This window comes from Orbicella franksi, chromosome 10 (assembly GCF_964199315.1).
Source record: "Orbicella franksi chromosome 10, jaOrbFran1.1, whole genome shotgun sequence".
Taxonomy (NCBI): domain Eukaryota; kingdom Metazoa; phylum Cnidaria; class Anthozoa; order Scleractinia; family Merulinidae; genus Orbicella; species Orbicella franksi.
The window spans coordinates 18,687,333-18,705,972 of record NC_138154.1 but is presented as its reverse complement, the minus strand read 5'-3'; the positions used below and the strand labels follow the sequence as shown (position 1 = coordinate 18,705,972).

General features: G+C 38.8%; 4 protein-coding genes across 4 annotated transcripts; 2 read left to right on the top strand and 2 right to left on the bottom strand.

Moving 5' to 3' along the window:
* Positions 1-423: 423 nt before the first annotated feature.
* On the bottom strand, positions 424-5,133 carry LOC145500886 (40S small subunit processome assembly factor 1-like). The gene is made up of 8 exons (XM_081480424.1): positions 5,046-5,133; positions 4,460-4,560; positions 3,715-3,755; positions 3,546-3,601; positions 2,790-2,860; positions 1,666-1,752; positions 1,086-1,144; positions 424-979 (listed from the first exon to the last, which is right to left on the bottom strand). Exons 2-8 carry the CDS (start codon positions 4,541-4,543, stop codon positions 850-852), a joined length of 528 nt encoding a protein of 175 aa, XP_081336550.1. The 5' UTR covers positions 4,544-4,560; positions 5,046-5,133; the 3' UTR covers positions 424-849.
* An 820-nt stretch (positions 5,134-5,953) lies between these two features.
* LOC145499651 (uncharacterized) lies at positions 5,954-7,720 on the top strand. Its single transcript, XM_081479165.1, has 2 exons — positions 5,954-6,283; positions 6,750-7,720. Exons 1-2 carry the CDS (start codon positions 5,954-5,956, stop codon positions 6,864-6,866), a joined length of 447 nt encoding a protein of 148 aa, XP_081335291.1. The 3' UTR covers positions 6,867-7,720.
* A 1,100-nt stretch (positions 7,721-8,820) lies between these two features.
* LOC145499652 (uncharacterized) lies at positions 8,821-14,865 on the top strand. The gene is made up of 2 exons (XM_081479166.1): positions 8,821-9,375; positions 11,055-14,865. Exons 1-2 carry the CDS (start codon positions 9,058-9,060, stop codon positions 11,691-11,693), a joined length of 957 nt encoding a protein of 318 aa, XP_081335292.1. The 5' UTR covers positions 8,821-9,057; the 3' UTR covers positions 11,694-14,865.
* A 1,822-nt stretch (positions 14,866-16,687) lies between these two features.
* Positions 16,688-18,258, bottom strand: LOC145499650 (uncharacterized). The gene has a single exon (XM_081479164.1). The coding sequence runs from the start codon at positions 18,069-18,071 to the stop codon at positions 17,259-17,261; it is 813 nt and encodes a 270-aa protein (XP_081335290.1). The 5' UTR covers positions 18,072-18,258; the 3' UTR covers positions 16,688-17,258.
* Between the last annotated feature and the right edge of the window lie 382 nt (positions 18,259-18,640).

Below are 18,640 nucleotides of genomic sequence, written 5' to 3'. Positions count from 1 at the left end.
GAATGTAGTGAGGTCTGTACACACAACCAAGGTCAAGATATTTAATAAGATGTTTATTACATGGCGCAAACAAGAACAATTTCATTCATTTAATAATGTAACTGGTTTGTACTAACTGACATTTTGCTTGCGAACAGTGATGAGCTGAACTTAATTCTTCCAAAGTTTGCTTGTCCTCTTTACTTTTTTTCAGGCTTTTGGCACTTCAATAAATAAATATTGTTAGATGAAAATAGTCAATGATTTTGCATTCTAGTTTGCACCTTTTTCTCTGCAAAACATGACCGGTCTAGATGGGAAAATCTAGACTGCTTTCAATATCGATTTTAGTCTATCAAATTCATGAATTTGGTAGTTCCCAGTCCTTGTGAGACAGAGCCATATAATAATTTATAATAATGCACAACACATGTTACTGTGTGCTGTGGTCACCTCATGAATGCAAACAATTCATGCTGGTCTGAGTTGTTTTAATCTAACTCAAACTATTCCCAAGTACATATATCACAGTTGTCTCACATTAACATGTCTGTACCAAAGTGAGTATGAACTGGTCTCACAGATACAGAGTTCACTATGAACTAAAAAAAAAAACTCAAATAAATAGTTATAATGTAACATGTAAGTAAGCCAACATTGTTCAAAGTTTTGGCTTTGGATTGCTGCATGTGCTTCGTCAAACATCCCAAATGTCATTTTAAATTTCCGTTGTCGATATGCTGCCATGAGCTAACTGCTTTCTGGATGCCGGGTTAGTAATGATTTTCACCAAACTTCTCATTGGTAGCTTTTTTAGATGGTCCTTATCAATCATGTGGTTTCTTTAATCTCTGCAAGACCTTGATCCTGCTATCTTTTCTTGGTGGATATAATCTTGTGCAGATCAGCTTTGGACAGGCGCTGTACACCAGCTTTGTACCTTCCAACAGAAGCTTGAAGGCCCTTTGATGAATTGTCCACCCACCGACCTATTGAAGCCCTGTTAGTAACAGACAAATGTGAACTGTAGTTGCATTTAATCTTTCTTGCCAGGCATCATTCACCCTGGAAGAACAAAATGGTAGAAACATGGCAACAGCACAAACCTTGTTGAAGCACTTTGCTTTTTATCTGTTTTCTTCTTGAAAATGCCCATAGCATGTTCCTATAATATATCAGGAAAAACTCATTTAATCACTTAAAATATAACAAAATGTATTTTAATTAGCAGTAAGTGGTTGATTTATTTCTTAATAATTTCAATTAATAAACTAATTACCGACAATCAATTTAACATTGGACATTTTCAATTCAGTCGAATGTATGTTAAGCATAATTATTAAGCCATTGTGGGATAGCAAAGTACCTGCTCTTTATAATTTAATGTTGGTTTGCCTGTGATGTCATGTGCACCATCAATGTTGGTTGGCATCAGTTGACTAAAGGGTTCTAATCAGTATTATTAGTTTCTCTTGTTTATTACTGCAGCATACATGTACATGCATAACTTACTGTCTCTGTTCTACTAGTAAGAGCAGTTTTCAATTGAGTGTCAAAAGTAATCAGGCATTTATTTTGGTTTTGGTTTGACTATGGTTTGAGATTGGCTGAGTTGTCAACTGGCAGGTTTTACAACATGTTAACACCACTCTATCAGGTTAGAGTAATGAAATGCAATACACTTACTCTTTCCCTTTGTTCTTTCTCTTTCTCCTTCCTCCTTTTTATTTGACGCATCAACATTGGGTAGGGCATTTTTTGGCCTTTTGGAGCCTAACAATTTTTATTGCATGCAGTCAATTTAATTACATTCAAGTATTTATAATCATAATATAAAAAAGGAAAACTTTGAATATAATAAGTTGTTCTAGAAAATACCCTAACAGTGATACCCCCATTTGGGTTTGAACTCACTCCCCACCCATCCCTCTAGAAATTCAAATTTTGGTCATGGTAAAGGTAGGTAAAGTCTGCATACTAGCCAAGTGACCCATCAGGCTGGCACTCATCTCCGGTTTCAGTAGCATGAAGCAACTAGGGGCATTTCTACTCCCCCCTGATGGGTTGCTAGTTCATTGCAGGGTTACCCCCAAGCATTAAATTCACAGGTACCCATTTATAGCGGAGCACCAGCAGCCTGAAAGGCTGCCAAGCAGAACATCATAACTATAGGAAGACCACATGTATGCATAGAAATAGAAACCTTCATGGTCAACATGGCTAGCAGCATGGACTGCCGTGATGTGCGCCCTACAACAAAAAATGATGACATCCTACAACATGGTGAGGTTGCACTACGAGGGTTAAATTATTGTAATCAGGAGCTCTGCTTGTAGGCCTGGCTAAATTTATGTATTAACACCTGGATGGGGAGAGGCATTATGAGAGTTAAGTGTCTTGCCCAAGAACACAGTACAATGTCCCCAGACAGGGCTCAAACCTGAATTCCTCGATCCAGAGGTGAGCACACTAATCATGAGGCCACCATATATGTCTCCACTGATTTGGTTCAAACTTCTGTTAAAAAGTTTGACTTTTGAGATCCCTCCTCCCCTTAGAATTTTCAGTAACCCTCCTTGGGGTGGGCATGGATATTTTCAGGAACTTCACATTATCATGTTATTATCATGATTATGATAATCTTGATTAATTCAAAATTAATGCATTTTTGAGAGTTGAAGAATCAACTCTTTAATCATTGTGCAATAATATACTACAATCACCAACCCTGAATGGGAAAACTATGGGACGGATATTTGATCGATGTTATATATCAGAAATCTGGGGCATTCATTACATGTAAAACTTACTTTTCCCCCAAGTGACTGAGCTTTCCAGTCTTCATATTTTTTCTTTTCTTTTCTACTGAGTCCAGTAATTCCTGCAACAAATATGAGAGCAGACTGTGATTTCCACTTTGGAATACTCAAGCCAGGGGTGTGAATCAGCTAGTGCTCACAACTTTATGGATCAATGTTGTTGATGAACTGAGCAAAAGTTGTTAAGAACAATTTATGAAGACATGATTGATCACCTCAACTCAAGCAGTTGCGAAATTGAAGCCTGAAAGAAATTCAGGCTTGAACGAGATTTAAACCCATGACCTCTAAGATACCGGTGCAGTGCTCTACCAACTGAGCTATCAAGCCAACTGGGAGCTGGTCACACTGGGAGTTTGTAATATACCCATAGAGAATGATATGATTATAAGTGTTACTTACATCTGTACAAACTGTAGTTTTAAGACTACTGAACAGTACATTGCCTGCCTGTCACAAACAATTTTCAGCAACTGGTATTTTTCCCCCTTCTTAACAATGATATAATTACAAAAGAATTATCATGATTATTTATACTGTAGCTTTGAAGTAATGTTATAAACTTAATATCAAATTATTCAATGTCAGTAAGTTAAGATATCAACCCTACAAACGTTTTCTGCACACTGATCAGCTGAAGTTAGCTACAAAACCACATGTCACTCAAATGAGTAAGTTATAAATGAACACTAATTAAAAGAAGTCATGTTTAACTTAGTTAAATGTTGAGAGCAAAAGACTTCTCACCAAATTCCTTAACTTCCCTTGCTATGGACTGAAATTCAAACTCATCAAGGTCTTGCCTGGGTTTAGAAAAAGGATACAATGAGTTTAAATTCTAAGACTTCTTACACACACATATCACAGACAAATGTTTTTAAGGAACTGTGTAATGTAGAGAAGTTTCATGATTTACCTTGAAGATTTGTTTTTTTCATTTATCCATTTTCTTTTAACCTAATAAAAACATCAAGAGTTTTGTTAAGGTCATGATTCAAAAGTAAAAATTCACAGGTTGAATGTATGTTACTGTAGTTAAAACATGCACAACAGGAAGAGGCAGCGTGGTTGAGTGGTTAGGGTGCTGGACTCTCTGACCGCTAAGCTGGAGTTGTTTCTCAGTTGACCCTTGTTCAACTCCTTAGTCATACGTATAAATAGCTGACTGGTCTGCCTCCCACCAGTTGGGATTTTTAAGCCTATTATGTTTATTTGAAATATTTCTCTTTTTCAGTTTAAGTGGCATGCCTGTGAACTAGCTAGGTGCAGCCAAGCACATTGACCACTAAATAAAAACATTTGAACATTTTGGTCTTGGGCCAATACAATACGTAAAGTGTTATCTCTTGTTACAATACCAAAAAAAATGCAAATTAAATTTATTTTCAAGTGGAAAATTAATGGCCTCTCAAAAACAATAACTAAACAGATTAGTAGGGCTTAACCTAGTTTCCTTGCGTTGTGCAATCCCTCCCAAGTAAAAAGATATTTACCCAAGAAAACTGAACCTAGAAGTTGATTACCATCAATAATCCATGCCAGCAGCCAAGAACCAAAACTAAATCATTATCATACTTACTAATATTACTATAAATCACATATTTTGTTAAATGTTTTAATACAACGTATTCTGATTTTCACATAATGAAGTCAGCACGCACCGGTGGCCATACAGCTTTCCTTCCTCTTCTCTGTTTGCCTGGTTCAACAAACTCTATTACTTTAGGTGGAGGACGACTGGCCATCTTTTCTCTCAAAGAACCTACATGTACAACAACAACAAAAAGAACTCCAAATATGCTTCATTTTAGCACCTGAATTCACTAACGGACCATGATGTTTTTTTTGTTTGTTTGTTTTTGTATGTTTTTGTTTTGCATTCCAGAGTTGCCACAAAGTTATGAAGGAGGCAGCTTTTTTGTTAGAATATGCGACTGATTTTCCCATCTCTTTTGAAAGAATTAGACGAGTATCCATCAAATTTGACATTTCAGCTTTTCCCCTGAAATTGTGATCTTTGCTTTTGTTAGCTACTAAATATCAAGTGGAAAACACTAGCATTAGTCCGCATTGTAGCTTGCTAGCCAGCGGCTGCGACGGTCTCACACTCACAAACCGAACTACAACAAACCTCCTTCCTTGCTATTGAAAACACCAAAAGAAATTACATCGAATCGAATAGATATCGAGACCACTGGCAGTTAAAACAAGTACTATATCGTATATATGTTCTGCAGCCATATTTACCTTCAGAACCCTAACTAGAAAAGAACACATGTTGGCAGCCATATTGGGTAGAAATGTTGCGGGAGTCTGGTGCGTAGTTTTTACGATCAGTGCCCATTCTCCAACCGGTTGAGTGGAGTTTGTAAGCAAATTGTAAAAAGGCGACAATTTTTTTTTTTTTTTTTTTTTTTTTTTTCAGGAGTGTGCGTTGTTAGGCTATTGTATGTTTTCAGTTCTTCTTCAGCGGCCGTTCTGCGTTGAAAATGCCTCCGGCAAGGGAAATTTGCAGTTTTGAAACATCTGTAAAAGTAGATTACAATTTATTAAACCTCTTGCATCAGCGAAACTAAGCATTTTAGTTTCAGTTTGTGTCGTATATTGCTGCGCAGAAAAAGAAATAACAGCGAATTGCTTACATCATTTATTATTTACTTTTAAGTTAATAACTTTTGCCGATCTTTTAATCTACTAGGTGTACTATGGCACACTGTTAATGGACTTAATGTGCTATTACTTTCTGATTGCTAATACAGACCAGTCCATTAAGTTTCTTTGTTATTCATATAGCACCGGGATTAAAACCTCGATTTTTGCAATACCACTGCCATTCTTATGTTTATTAAGTCAGTGACAAAAAGTTTATACTGAATTAACATCTGTGTTTGAGCAAAGATCGAAGAATGACGACAGGAAATTGTTACCATTCGGAACAAATAACTGATATGTTCAATTCGTTATTCATCCGTTCCAGCTTTTAAAAGAACTTAAGAGTTAATTTTGTCAGAATTTTCGATTTCTAATTTCTAAGTTTAAAACAGGATGTGAGATAACAACAACAAAAAATCAATTGCCCGCGTGAGAACAAAAATAATGGTCATTTCACATGAGACGCTCCGACTACACTCCTCCTCAATACTCCAGCTGAGGAGATGGGCTCAAAAAATAGTCTTCTCTTTTTTCTTCTGTTTACGTACAACTCCATTGGTAAGCAAGATTTTTGCTCCGATTCCACTGAATCTTTTGGAACTCCATTTCAAAACCGCGCTTTGGTCGGTTACATAATCAAGTCGTTGGTAACTCGGGGAATTCTTTCCTGTAATCACAAATGTTTATCTCTCTCCTCGTGTTCGTCTTACAACTATCAAGCGTCAGCCACACAAGGTGGCGTTTGTGAGTTAAATGGTGGAAACGGAAATATTCATCAAAACCTGGTGAAAAGATATGGATTTGTTTTTGTTCTCGTGCGACGGAAAGTCAAGGTAACTGGTATTTTATATTTTAAAACTATGGCATCAGTTCCTCTAATTCTTCTCCATAAACCCGCAAAACTGAAAAAGGATCTCCACCGAATGATCTTCCTCCAATACGGACCTCAAGCTAGTTCAATAATATATACATATATCGACATCGCAAGAAACATCTGCAGAAACTGAAATGAACCCATAATTAATTTATTCATTGATACGAGACTGTCATCCATTGGCACTATATCATTCATAAAAGCTGCCGTCTAAGCAGAGACTAGAAAACAGTTTATGGCCACAATTTGCAGTTTCGTACGTGTTTAATTACAAGGACAGTTCATTCAGTTTAAGATCACCTTCAGTAAACTTTGCCACGATCTTAACGTAACTTGAAATTAATAGACACCAAACTTGTCCCTCACGAGCAGTTCCAGTTCACCTAACATTAATTTCCTAATTTTGCTCACTCTGTTTTGTTTAGATCACCCAAGCTGGAATCTGCCGAGAAGTCTTGCAACTGGGAACGAATCAAGCAACACAATGGTTCCCAACTGGGAATATTATGGACTATGTCCTGGACGCATTAAAAAGCTCTTAGACATGCTGAGAGGGACGATAGAGAATACGCAGTTATGTGGCTCCAACAGCAGAGTTTAATCCAATAACATAATCAGAACATAACCAGAATGTGTCCGACCACTGGCGTCGTAACCGAAGAACAATTTAAAAAACACCTGTATTTATGCTAGACTCTAAACAAATGATCTATCATTTTGTTTAGAAATCCTTAACCCCTACTGGGTGCCAATGAGCTCATTGTTGTGCTAGGCCATTTCATCAAAGGCAAGTCAGTTATTCTGCTCGTAAATATTTACTACTTACAACATCAAGCCAGTTCTCACCACTGCAGTACAAGGTGATGCACAATAATACAGATAGACATGTGGTTACCATGATTATTGGACTTTAACTTAACTGCCAACTGTTGGCTTTCTTATGGTTACGAATATCGGCAAATTCTCCCCTAACGTGCTCCGTATTCAGGCACCGCTGTGGCTTAAATAAATCATTGCTCTATGCATAGTTAATAGAAAGAAATGATTATGAAGCCTGGCAAACATTAAAAACAAAGATGCCAAGATTTATAATAGAAGGTCAAGATCGTGCAAAATCTTTTGTTTTACATTCATACACTATGCATGAACCAAGTACTCGACCAAAACGCTTTTATTGGTTAGTTCTTCATTCCAGAGTTAACTATTGTGTTTTGTGCACGGTCAAGGTCAAAAACGCGAACAAAAACATACAACAAAGAACTTTGTCGGGTTTCTTAACCATTCCCCTCTTACAACCATTTTCGTCAAAAGTTTTCTCTCGAAGTGAACGAGTGTACGTTTTCTAACTCTGATTTTGCGTAGCAACAAAGTTATCTGAACGTTTTTTGACGAAAAGAACAGCATTGCGTTAAGCCCGTATGGACTGTATATAATTGGATACGGCAGGAGTGTGTCAACACACATAAAAGAAAAAACTATAAAAAGATCTGACAAGAAGAAGACTGTGAAAAGATCTGAATGATCTGGAAAACGAAGTTTTGCGTCAGTTCTCCGTTTGAGAATTAGCACTTATAATTATATCTGGCCCTGTGAAAACAAGTAGATTTGTTTCTTCATGAACCATACCCGAAGGGTAAGTTCTTGTTAAGTTATGCGTATCTGGGAGTCAAGCTGTTAAAGACAAAGCAAACTTAAATTAAAGCTTCGTGCATTTCTAAAGATTTCAATAAATAAATTCTTATCGTTTTTGGCTTTTAGAGCCAGCCGAAGCAGAATAGTTTAGTCGCAACCAAGACAATAGAGTGTTTCTTTTCAGTTGGCGGGGGGGGGGGGGGGGGGGTGGATCAAATCCTCTTTTAGAATGACTTGCGCAGTGGGAAACAAAATTCACGGTCTTGGGACCAGCTAAAATAAGTGCTTCAATATTCCGGAATTGAATGTGGTGTTTCTGTTTCTGCGTTATGTGCTAAATTGATACAGCGTATCGCTTGCAGTTTCTGAAGGGGAATAAAGTTTGTCAATAGTATATCGCCACTTTGACATTTCGAGTTGAGCGTTTCAGGCATGGAACAGTTAAAAAAAAACTCTGCCTTTCTATCCATATGCCCCACAACGATAGGAAATTATTACATGAAACCGAAAACAAGGCTTAATTTTAGACAAATAATACTCCATATAAATTACCTTCAGTTTCAAATTAAATGCTCTTGCTTTTTGAAAGGGCAATTCATTATTTACTTGAGCTTTACACCCCAATGAGTTATGGATCTTTCTAGTAGACTCTGTTATATTTTCTTCACACGCTGTTGTTTATTTTGCAAGACAGAGGAAACTTCACATTATTGTCTTCTGCAATAAACAGATACTGTTCAAATGTTACAAACTTTGCGCCCTTTGTAATGGCGCGTCATTCAAGACAGCCAATGATACTAGTTAATGAAAATTCTCTTCGCGTTAGTTACAAAACACTAGTTATGATTCGCCTTCTCTAAATTGCTTACTGTAAAGCTTATTTCGAAACTCGTGACGTAAAGAAGCTTTGTTTTATTTATCGAGATCAGTGTCAAGCGCAAATAAGATTGTTTATCCCAGTCAGGGTGTTTTTATTGTAATAAAGTGTAGTCTATCCCATTTCCGTTATTGTAAAACAAAACGAATTCATTTTTTTGACATCTGCCTCGTTTGTTTTGTTTCCACTAAAGAGATCGGTTTTCGTTGGGAGATGGCTCTAATATGAAGATCGAAGTGCTTTTTTTACTTCTTGTCACTGGTGCTTGCTTCTGCGACAAGGATTTCTGCCGAGAAACCACAAGCTCGATTTGGTACGATCACGCTTTGATCGGCCATGTAATCAAGTCATTATTAACCCGTGGAATTTTCGCCTGTGCTTACAAGTGTTTGTCCCTCACCGGGTGTTCATCTTACAACTACGAAACTTCAGCGCCACAAGATTACGGCGTTTGTGAGTTAAATGGTGGAGGCGAAAGTGATTATCTAGCCATCACTGGAAAACATGGCTTTGCCTTCGCTCAAGTGCGAAAAACAACAAAAGTAAGGATAATGGTAATTAACATAACTTTCGAATGAAAGATCATTTTAGATTAACTATTTTCACTCGGCGGTTTCAAAAATCAAATATACACTGCAAGACTTTTATAATCGTGTACATTATTTGCAATCGCATGATGAATGTTTAAGCCATCGCTTCAGTTTTGCCGGGCTGACTGTGACAAATTTACGTCAGTGACTATCAAAAATCGTTCATGTCTTTATATCTTTATAAATGATAAATGTGCTGTCGAGTTTTTAGACATCGTACAGTCAGAAACACATTTTCTAACCGTCACTATTAATGTTATGGTTATTTTTTTTTAATACAAAAAACGAAACGACGAGAAAACGCCGACCTTTTAAGCTAATCTTGTCAGTTGTTTTAAGAGCTTTTACACCGCCGTGGTTTATTCATTTTCAACTGTCTATTCCTCGATATTGTATTACAAACAATTACATTAACTATTTTAGCAGATTGGAGAAGAAAATGCCTCTATATTTTCTAGGTTCTATTAGACAATTGATTTTAAAGCTGAAGACAAGTTCAAATAATGCATGGCTGTGACAGATTTAAGACGGCAAAGAAAAAGGTACAACACTTTTGTCAAGGTCACCGTCGACAGCTCTTTGTATAAAGGCCAGTTTCGTGCAAGGCAACATGTACGTGTTACCATTTTCATGTGCCATCTGTTTGAATCCAAAACAGTTTTTGGCCGTACGAAGATTGCAAAGCCATTTTTGAGACCAGCGTCTTTGCCATAGCCTGCGAGAGCATCCGGTTTTTTCGGCTTTCGTTTCACGAGTCGAGAACAAACTTTAATCTCCTAGTAATGTCTTTTTTTTCTCGGCGCGTTGAGGGTGGTCCTTTTTAACTGCGGATTTAGAGCTGTTGCTAAGGGATTGCTGAAGGCGATATTTAGAGAAAAGCTATTCTGGAGTGTTTTGCAGTGCCAAATGGTGAATTTTATATGAGGGAACATTTGCTTTTAAAAAAATAATGATTTCGCGTGCGTAACTAGTACCAGTCCCAAGCCGCGCCGTTACAATCTTAAACCCCTAAAACTTGAAAGAAAAGAGGAAGAGTTCCGATTTTTCTTATGAGCCAGAAACAACTTAGCCTTCTTTAAAACCGTACGTATGGAGTTACCGTTTACATGTAAAAGAGGAAAGCTACTGTAGAGAGTCTGTTAATACGGGGTTTATTACCTCATAACTTGTTTCATAAAACCCATACGTAGCATTAAGCACCTGGACGTTCTTAATCTATTGACACTGATTTAAATTTTCGGATTTAGATGGCTTTTAAGTTTTAGGGTTTTTTTTCTATTCTGGTCACGTGGCTGATCAAATATGACCGTGATTTGAAACGTTCGCAGGAGTCTTCAATGGAACTAACCTGTGCAAATGGCTTATAGACCTTATGAGGTCTGGTTTTTAAAATATGACGGTTGGAAACCTTCCTTAGCAACGAATTCGTGATCAATTGGTAGCTAAGAACGACCCCCCTTAAACAAGAACCGAAATTACTAGATATTCTCGCAGCCTAACTCAGTTCGCCCTTGACTTGGGAAATTCTAGAAAGCGATCTCAATGATTAAAATTGTATTGTTTCGTTTGAATTTTAATGCACTTCCTTCTACACGTAACGTACTCAAACACAAGTTTTCTTTCTGTTGCAGAGTTGTTTAGAGGCTTGGGAAAATGGTGCGCGCGCATCGGGTTTCTATTGTATCCAAGCCAACGATGGTCATTTCCACAAACTGTACTGCGACCTGGCCTCCGAACCCGGTTGGGCCTGGACATTGGTGATGTCCCAGACATTGGGCAACAGAAACGAACAATTTGCACAAAAAGGCTTTCTTACGGACTCGCCGAGGAATGCAGAGTTTCCAAACTGGGAAGCTTATAGACTCTCTCTAAGCAGAATGGTGGAACTGAAGTCTCACTCAACCCATTGGCGAGTGACTTGCAGTTTTCCATCATTCGGTGTCGACTACAGAGACTACGTACGTGCTGAATTTGAGCAGTTTGATCTTCTCACCTTCAGGGCAAACAGGCATTGCAAACTGGTGGAGTACATGGATGTTCGGGGACATGTCTGCCAACAATGCACCGCGGCCTGGGGGCAGGATAAAAGTGACTTTTTAACCCATCGCAGTGATGTTAATCACAGCTGTACCCGCGGGCAAACTCCGAATCACGTTAAAGGAGAGCAAGCGTTCGGTCGGTACAGGAAGGGGCGAAATCCCAAGTTCCGATGCACGTCGGGGGATTCCGCTGTGACTAGTTATTGGTTTGGTAGCAGATTAAAGTCCTAGCTACGTCATGTCCACAGTTATGCTTCAGTTTCGGTAGAAAACTGGTTATTATTCGGTTGGATTCAGAGTCGTGAGATCCCTGTTCAAGTCCCAGCACAGTCACTTTAATTACTCTCCTAGTGCCTCTTTTCACTAAGTTCATGAAGATATTCAGTTTTTGGTGATTTTTGTAAACGTAATGCGAGAACAGAAGTATACTTTGAAGTGCTGTCTTCTCAAGTCATTATCTGACTACTAGGAATGTATTATTTGTCGTACGGGACAAAGTTATTGGCGGAGCGATAAATCAGAATTTTGATGAGGAGTTAGGCTTCGTCCACTCGGTACACCGGAGAAATCTGAAAACGCCGCTTTATTCCTACGGTTAGGCCTATTGTCCACACTAAGACTCTGTGTCCTCAGCTTCTCGAAAACGCTCTTCAAAGCGGAGAAATTTGAAAACGCCAGCTTTGCGTTTTAGCGTTGACAGAAAACGTTTTGAAAAGGAAGCTTTTCGAAAACGATGATGTCACGAAAATCCTGTGAAAATGCTGTGTAGACTAGTGGACGGAAAAAATTTGATACGCTTCCAGAGCGAAAACGCGGTTTTCAAATTCCTTCGGCGTCAGTGGTGTGGACGGGGCGTTTATCAGTACGCTCGGCCCGTGAAGTTTCTCAGGCCTCCATTTCCATATCTTTGGAACTTGAACGGTATTTAAACATTTTCACCTTGAGCGTCACATGAACAGACTCATCCCTCCCTGGGCTGATATCAAGACTTAAGTGTTTCCGTTCCCATACAGATCACGCATGTATCGGGTGTCGTTTACACAGGAGTCGAGTCCCCGATCAAGGCTCTTGCCGTACCTGTAAGCTCCGTAAAGCCACACAGTAGGATAATAGGACGTCATTTTTTATTAGCTCCCCTGGTTTGCCAAGAAGGCAGACATTGACATATGTGCGTCAGGGTATCTGACATGCCTGGTTAGCCACTTGAAATAAGTTATCATTATATGTGATCATGAAATTATAAGCCGGAATTTGAATAAATTTGTCTTAACTAAAGCGGAACCTTCGAATATCGTCAATATCTCGCTCTCGCCGACGGCAGAAGGTAACGTTTAGCATGTTTAAAACAAACAAACAGTCATACTATAGCGAGCTTTCTACACTCTTATTATATCACTGAACGAAATTAATTTGATGTTCCAAGAAGACAATTACACGGCTTTAAATTCATAAACAGACAACAACATCAAGGTTCAATTAAAATCTGGCACGAACACATATATATTTTTTTAGAATTTCAATTTATCCGATATTTGCTGTTTTATGGCACGATCAGACCATGAGAGAAAAACTTCGTTGGAATCAGTTCACCAGTGTTGTAGTTTTGTTTGATTCACTACCAGGGCAACCATGCAGCGATTGCAGAACAATTAAACCCCGGGGTAGGGTGGGATACTCCCAAAAAAGTTAGGTGGGGGTGTGCAGCCCAATTCCCAAAACTCCTACCCTATTTATGACCAAATCTGCGATTTTTGCTACCCTATTTATCCTCCTTTTCATAGAACTGAGCTCTTAAAGAGACATTTGAAACCTTCGGGCAGCTAAACGGGAAGATAATTAAAAGAACCTAATATGATGGTGCGTGGGGCAAAAATATCAAGCTTCTGATATCAAGAATACATGGATGGTTTTCTTTTTTCGCAAAACATAGAAAAAACGTTCGAGAGAGTGAACCTTTAAAAGACAAATGGGGGCACAGAACGTCCAAGATCGTTAAGTAGGAGTGGTCTTCTCAGATGTGGGGTGTAAACTATGACTTCATAGTAAACTGCGTGCGCCACAATTAGCGCGAAGATCTTTCACGTGCGCGAGGTGTGATGCAACACGAAAGAAGGTTCAGAGGATCGATCGTCCAGAGATGAAGGCGAAATATTTCATCTCGCGTCTTGTCTCATGACCTATGCGTGACGGCCCCGTGATCATGACGGTCAAGAAGGACAGGTCCGTGGCCATGACGCGTGCTTGACCGTCACGTATTTAACCAACTTATTCACCAATAAAGCAGAATATCTACCTCACACCACCAGTTTAAATACAAATAAAAAATAATAAATAAATGAAATCTAGAAAGTTATTAAGTAAAGTATAAGATAAATAAATGAAGATAAAAATTTTACAAGAAACAATCCAAATACAACTCTTGTTTTTTCAAACCTCCCGCTAACTCGAACCCATTAGACGTTGATTCCCGTAGCCTCGCTGTAATTTAATCCCCGGTTTTTCAAAGTAATTTTATTTTCTCGATTCCAGCGTAAATTAACACCACTCGCCACGTTCAATAAAAACCCCCCTATTCTCGATATTCACTATGTTACAAGGAAGCTTATTCCATTGTCTAATTGTATACAGTACTATAGAGGGCCCGGGTGGGGGTGGGGTGAGTGAGTGATAGACCCATTTGTTGCCGAGGGTTTGAAATCCTGTCCCTGTTTAGGACCTAAATACTCAAAAATCTCTACCCCATGTAGTACTACGCTCTCTATTTTTTAGACCCTGTTTAGGACAAGTGATGAAGATGCAAACCGGGGCATAGTGGTCTTTCGTAAGATATAGCAAAATGAAAGACAGCTCTAATGAGACAAACATGACGTAATTAAGAAAACAAGGAATATGGGTGTGAACAAGACAAAAAAACATGTTACCTTGCAAACTGTTTCTTTTTCTCAATGGCATGCAAAACATAGAGGATTATTACATGGCCGATTGAGATACCAAATTTATCCTCAAGTATTGAAAAATATTTCATGTGTGAGCACAGTGAAGGAGTGAAATATTTTTCAACACAAGGGAAATTTCATATCTCCATGCGACCACATAATTTTCTAGTTATTATACAAACACCTATGAAATGCCAAACCTGTTCACTTTAATAAGGTGTGATTTATTATGTAACCATAGCAATGGTGATCTTTTCGTGTGTGAAGACAAGATTTTATTTTGCATAAAAGTTCACCTGAGAACCTCAAGGGCCACCATGTTCACACTTTGGCTGACAATTAACAGCCCAAAATGCGTCCACCTCACTCATCACTAATCAATTTTTTTCCAATTCGTGTCTAGCAGGGCTTAGAAGTCTATGAGTAGTCGGTTTTTGTTCCTGAAATCCCTATGTGAATTAGGGAAACAAACGTTGCTTGCTCGCATGCTCTAGAAACCTAACTTCTCACAGACCAGGAAAAGAAAGAGACTGCTTGCAGTCTACGCAGGTCTGCAACCTGGCTACATCCATGGTTAAATTCTCTACCTAGGTATTTAGAAGCGTCCAACTTTTGCCCTTCAAAAAAGAAAATCAACAAAAACAAACAAAAAACAGACTGAGGCAAGTGCCCCAGTTTGCCTCATACTGGCTACAGCCATCTAGTTGTTCTTATGCAGTATTTTGGTTTCACATTTCAAATTTTAACATTTAGTTTACTAACCAGGGTGCTAATGATTGGGCCCACAATATGCCCCTTGCAGGTGAGAATTAAAATGAAAGAGCTGATTCTTTTATAACAGAACTCATTTATACAGGCATTTGAAATTACCGTAACTTAACAAAGCCATGATTGCAATTCTCAGTTACTCCATCTTTTGCTGGTACATGCCTTTATGATTTAATCATCACCCATCGTTTGAGGATCAATAAAAATATGGTAATTGAGGGCCAGGGAAAATTATTGTGTTGACATTAGAGGTTGATGTCCCAGCTCAAGTGGATGGATGTCATCTCCTTAACTCAAAAATAATAAATTATGCAGTTTACATGGTTTAAGTTTTTAAATCCTGGTTTTTCAGTGAAGATTCAGGAGGGGATGAGATCACACTGTGACAAAATTTTAAAATGCTCTGATTAAGGAAGAAAAAAAGGAGAGAAAACTAAACAAAGCAAACAGTGGAAAGAATATTTTAAATAACAATTGCTGTGCCCAAATTTGGCAGCCACAAAGATGTCTCATAAGTTTCCATAAAAAAGTTGTACACTTAAAGCTTAACGAGTGGCAACTATTGCCATTTAATGGGAGCTTACTTGTCATGCAAAACGTTCCTTGACAAAAAGGTGAGAATCACTTGGCAACATCACTCACGCATAACTAAATACAGATTTTAAGAAACTTGAGACAAAATTCAATTTAACTGAATTGAATTGAAAAACCTAAAGACGAAGCGACGCGCTTAGAAATTGTAACGTTGCATTGCAACTAAGAAATTAAAAGCATTTTATTTACAAAATGTAAGTGTTGAAAATTTGAACGATCAAGCACATGCAACTCAGCCAAATAAATGCTAAAATCGAATTAAAGGTTTTTTAAAGATGCAGTTTTTGCCGACATTAAAATTTATCTAAGACTTTGGCGAAGATCCGGGTTTACAATGTCCGTATTTCTGGCATTAGAATCTCTAAGAAAAGTTCCTAAATTTCGCGGACAGAAGCGGTAATGGAGAGTCGAAGAAGTAAACAAGGCTACCAATTATTCCTAGTTTCAGTCGCTTTAATAATAAAGAGCGCTCGATTGCTGCCAATAAAAGCGGACAATGGTTGGAAAGCCAACTTACTGCTTGTAGCCAAGTGACGTTTTGTGACTAATAACCCATTCGAGTGCCATATGTTGCAAATTTTCACCTCGCGGGAGATGCGCAAAGAATGAACAAGTTTGCCCAAGCAATTACAGGATGCACATGAACGGCGAGCCTATCGGATAGAGAAAGTATGCCAATATTATGCATCACGCCAACGGTAAATCAACTTAATAAAATCACGAACGCTTGCCAAACGGCGACCAAAATAATGCTTACATCCACAATACTGAGTACATCAGAGGCGTAGCGAAACTGAAAATAACTTGTTTGAGTTGGTCTCGGATCAGTGAACATCTGCCACGGTTCCATCCTCTATAAATATTTTGATCATAAGTCTGCAACAGTTGGCTAAAATCTGTCTACAGACTACGACCAATCAATCCATATTCATTGAGTGGAAAAAGCTATTTATTGCAAATATTTTAAAGAATGGATATGGCCTACTCTTGCTAGGACGTGGTCCTTAAATCTTTGCTATAAACAAGCTTCTCAGCTCAAAGCAGCAAGAATTTAAGATGGACGAGAACATCTGTACTGTACAATTACAGATACCGGAGAAATCACATTTCGGCAATAAACAAAGCGATGACTTCTCGAACTCACCGCAAAAATCTACACAAGGCTACACGAACATTTAATAATAAACCATCTTTTTTTTTTTTTGAATACTGCCCTCAATCGCTTAACTCGTGCCATGCCAGATAATACAAAATTTGTGCTCATGTCAAACTAGCTCTACAAACTTCATTTCAAAAAATATCGATTTATATATATTCCAGAGACAAACTGTTTTGCTTTTCCTAGGGCGGTTTCTAAAGTCCACGCACGAAGAGATGAATACTGTCTAGTTTACATACATCACCGCATTCGATTCCACCCAGGAAACTTTTCCAATAACTCTCTCCCAAGTTACGTTGGATTCTTCGCCTTAGAAACTCACCGTCGAAAATCGCCAGATCACAGTTGCTGGAATTTCTTGTATTTATCATCCCAGCTTTCAGCTTTTTGCTGTTTGATCGTGCTCCGAAGAGGTTTGGCCGTTGGCTTGGGCAAAGGAGCGTGTTGTACCGGAGCAGGGGTTAGCGCAGGAGCCGGAGTCGGTTCTGGAACGGGTGCTGGCGGATGATCATCAGTGCCGTTGTGAGCTGGCGTAGGCGCTGGTCCGTCTTCTTCATTCTTCAGAACCTCATTAAGTTGTTTAACTTCCTCGGGTGTCGTTGCTTCGTTCGCCAAATCGGCTTCTCCATCGGCGTCGACTTCGTTCTTAACCTCCTCGGTGGTGTTTTCGCTCGCCTCGATTGTGGGCGGAGGTGTCGTTTCCACTACGTTTGACTCTTGCACTTCGGGAACCGATTCATCGACCGCAGCAACTTGTTGAGGAGCCTCGGGTACGCTCGGTGCTTGCTTGGGCTGATAAACAGTCATAAGATTACACATATCAGCAGTGATGGGTCGTCCTTCTTGTTTCAAATACGCCTCAGTGATGTGGTCGATCACAAGCATAGACACTTCTTTGTCGTTCATTTTGATCTTCTTTACAACATCGCTATGCGACATTTTCTCCACGTTCACACTATTCACCTCGACTACTTTATCACCGACTCGAAGGCCAGCTTTCTGGGCCTCGCTGCCATCGTCAACGGCGCTTATCGTTTGCCCTGCCTGAACGTTTCGTTCACCATGGAGGTTGAAACCGTAACCTCCTGGGCCACGCTTCATTACAACCAGTCGCGGAGCCGATACGGTGTCAGCGTCAAATTCTGTAGTCATCTTATGTTCTGATTTGTCAGGAATAAGTCGCAAAAGAATATGATGCTCACAGATGAATTAACTATCGCACACCGATGATAAAATTTGTTGCGTCTTCCCCTGTTACGAGTTGCTAACTCAAGCAATTCAAGTAATTTAATGCGGAGGGAATAAATTACAGCCTGCATTCCATATATGGTGTCCCCACCCAAGTCAGAACTTTCCACATCTTCCGATCGAACGCGGAGAAAATTTCACTGTTTGGACCGAGAATGATAAAAAAAACTTTCCTCTTAGGTTAATTAAAAATCTTTCAGCAAGAAATACACGAGGAAGATTCCAAATTAAAGTCGATGCTCTGTGAAATATTCCACTGCGAAATATTATCGTGAATACAAAAGATACCGCAATATAATTTTATCTATTGTTAGGATGCAAGCAAGAAAAAAAAAACACCAGAAATTATTCTTAGAAATTGATATATTTATTTATCAGTTCGAGAGCGTCCTTTGAAACCTTGGTAACAATTCATTTGTTAATGAACGGCTGACAAACGCGAAAGAGCTAGAATGGGCTCCTTTGTTATTAAC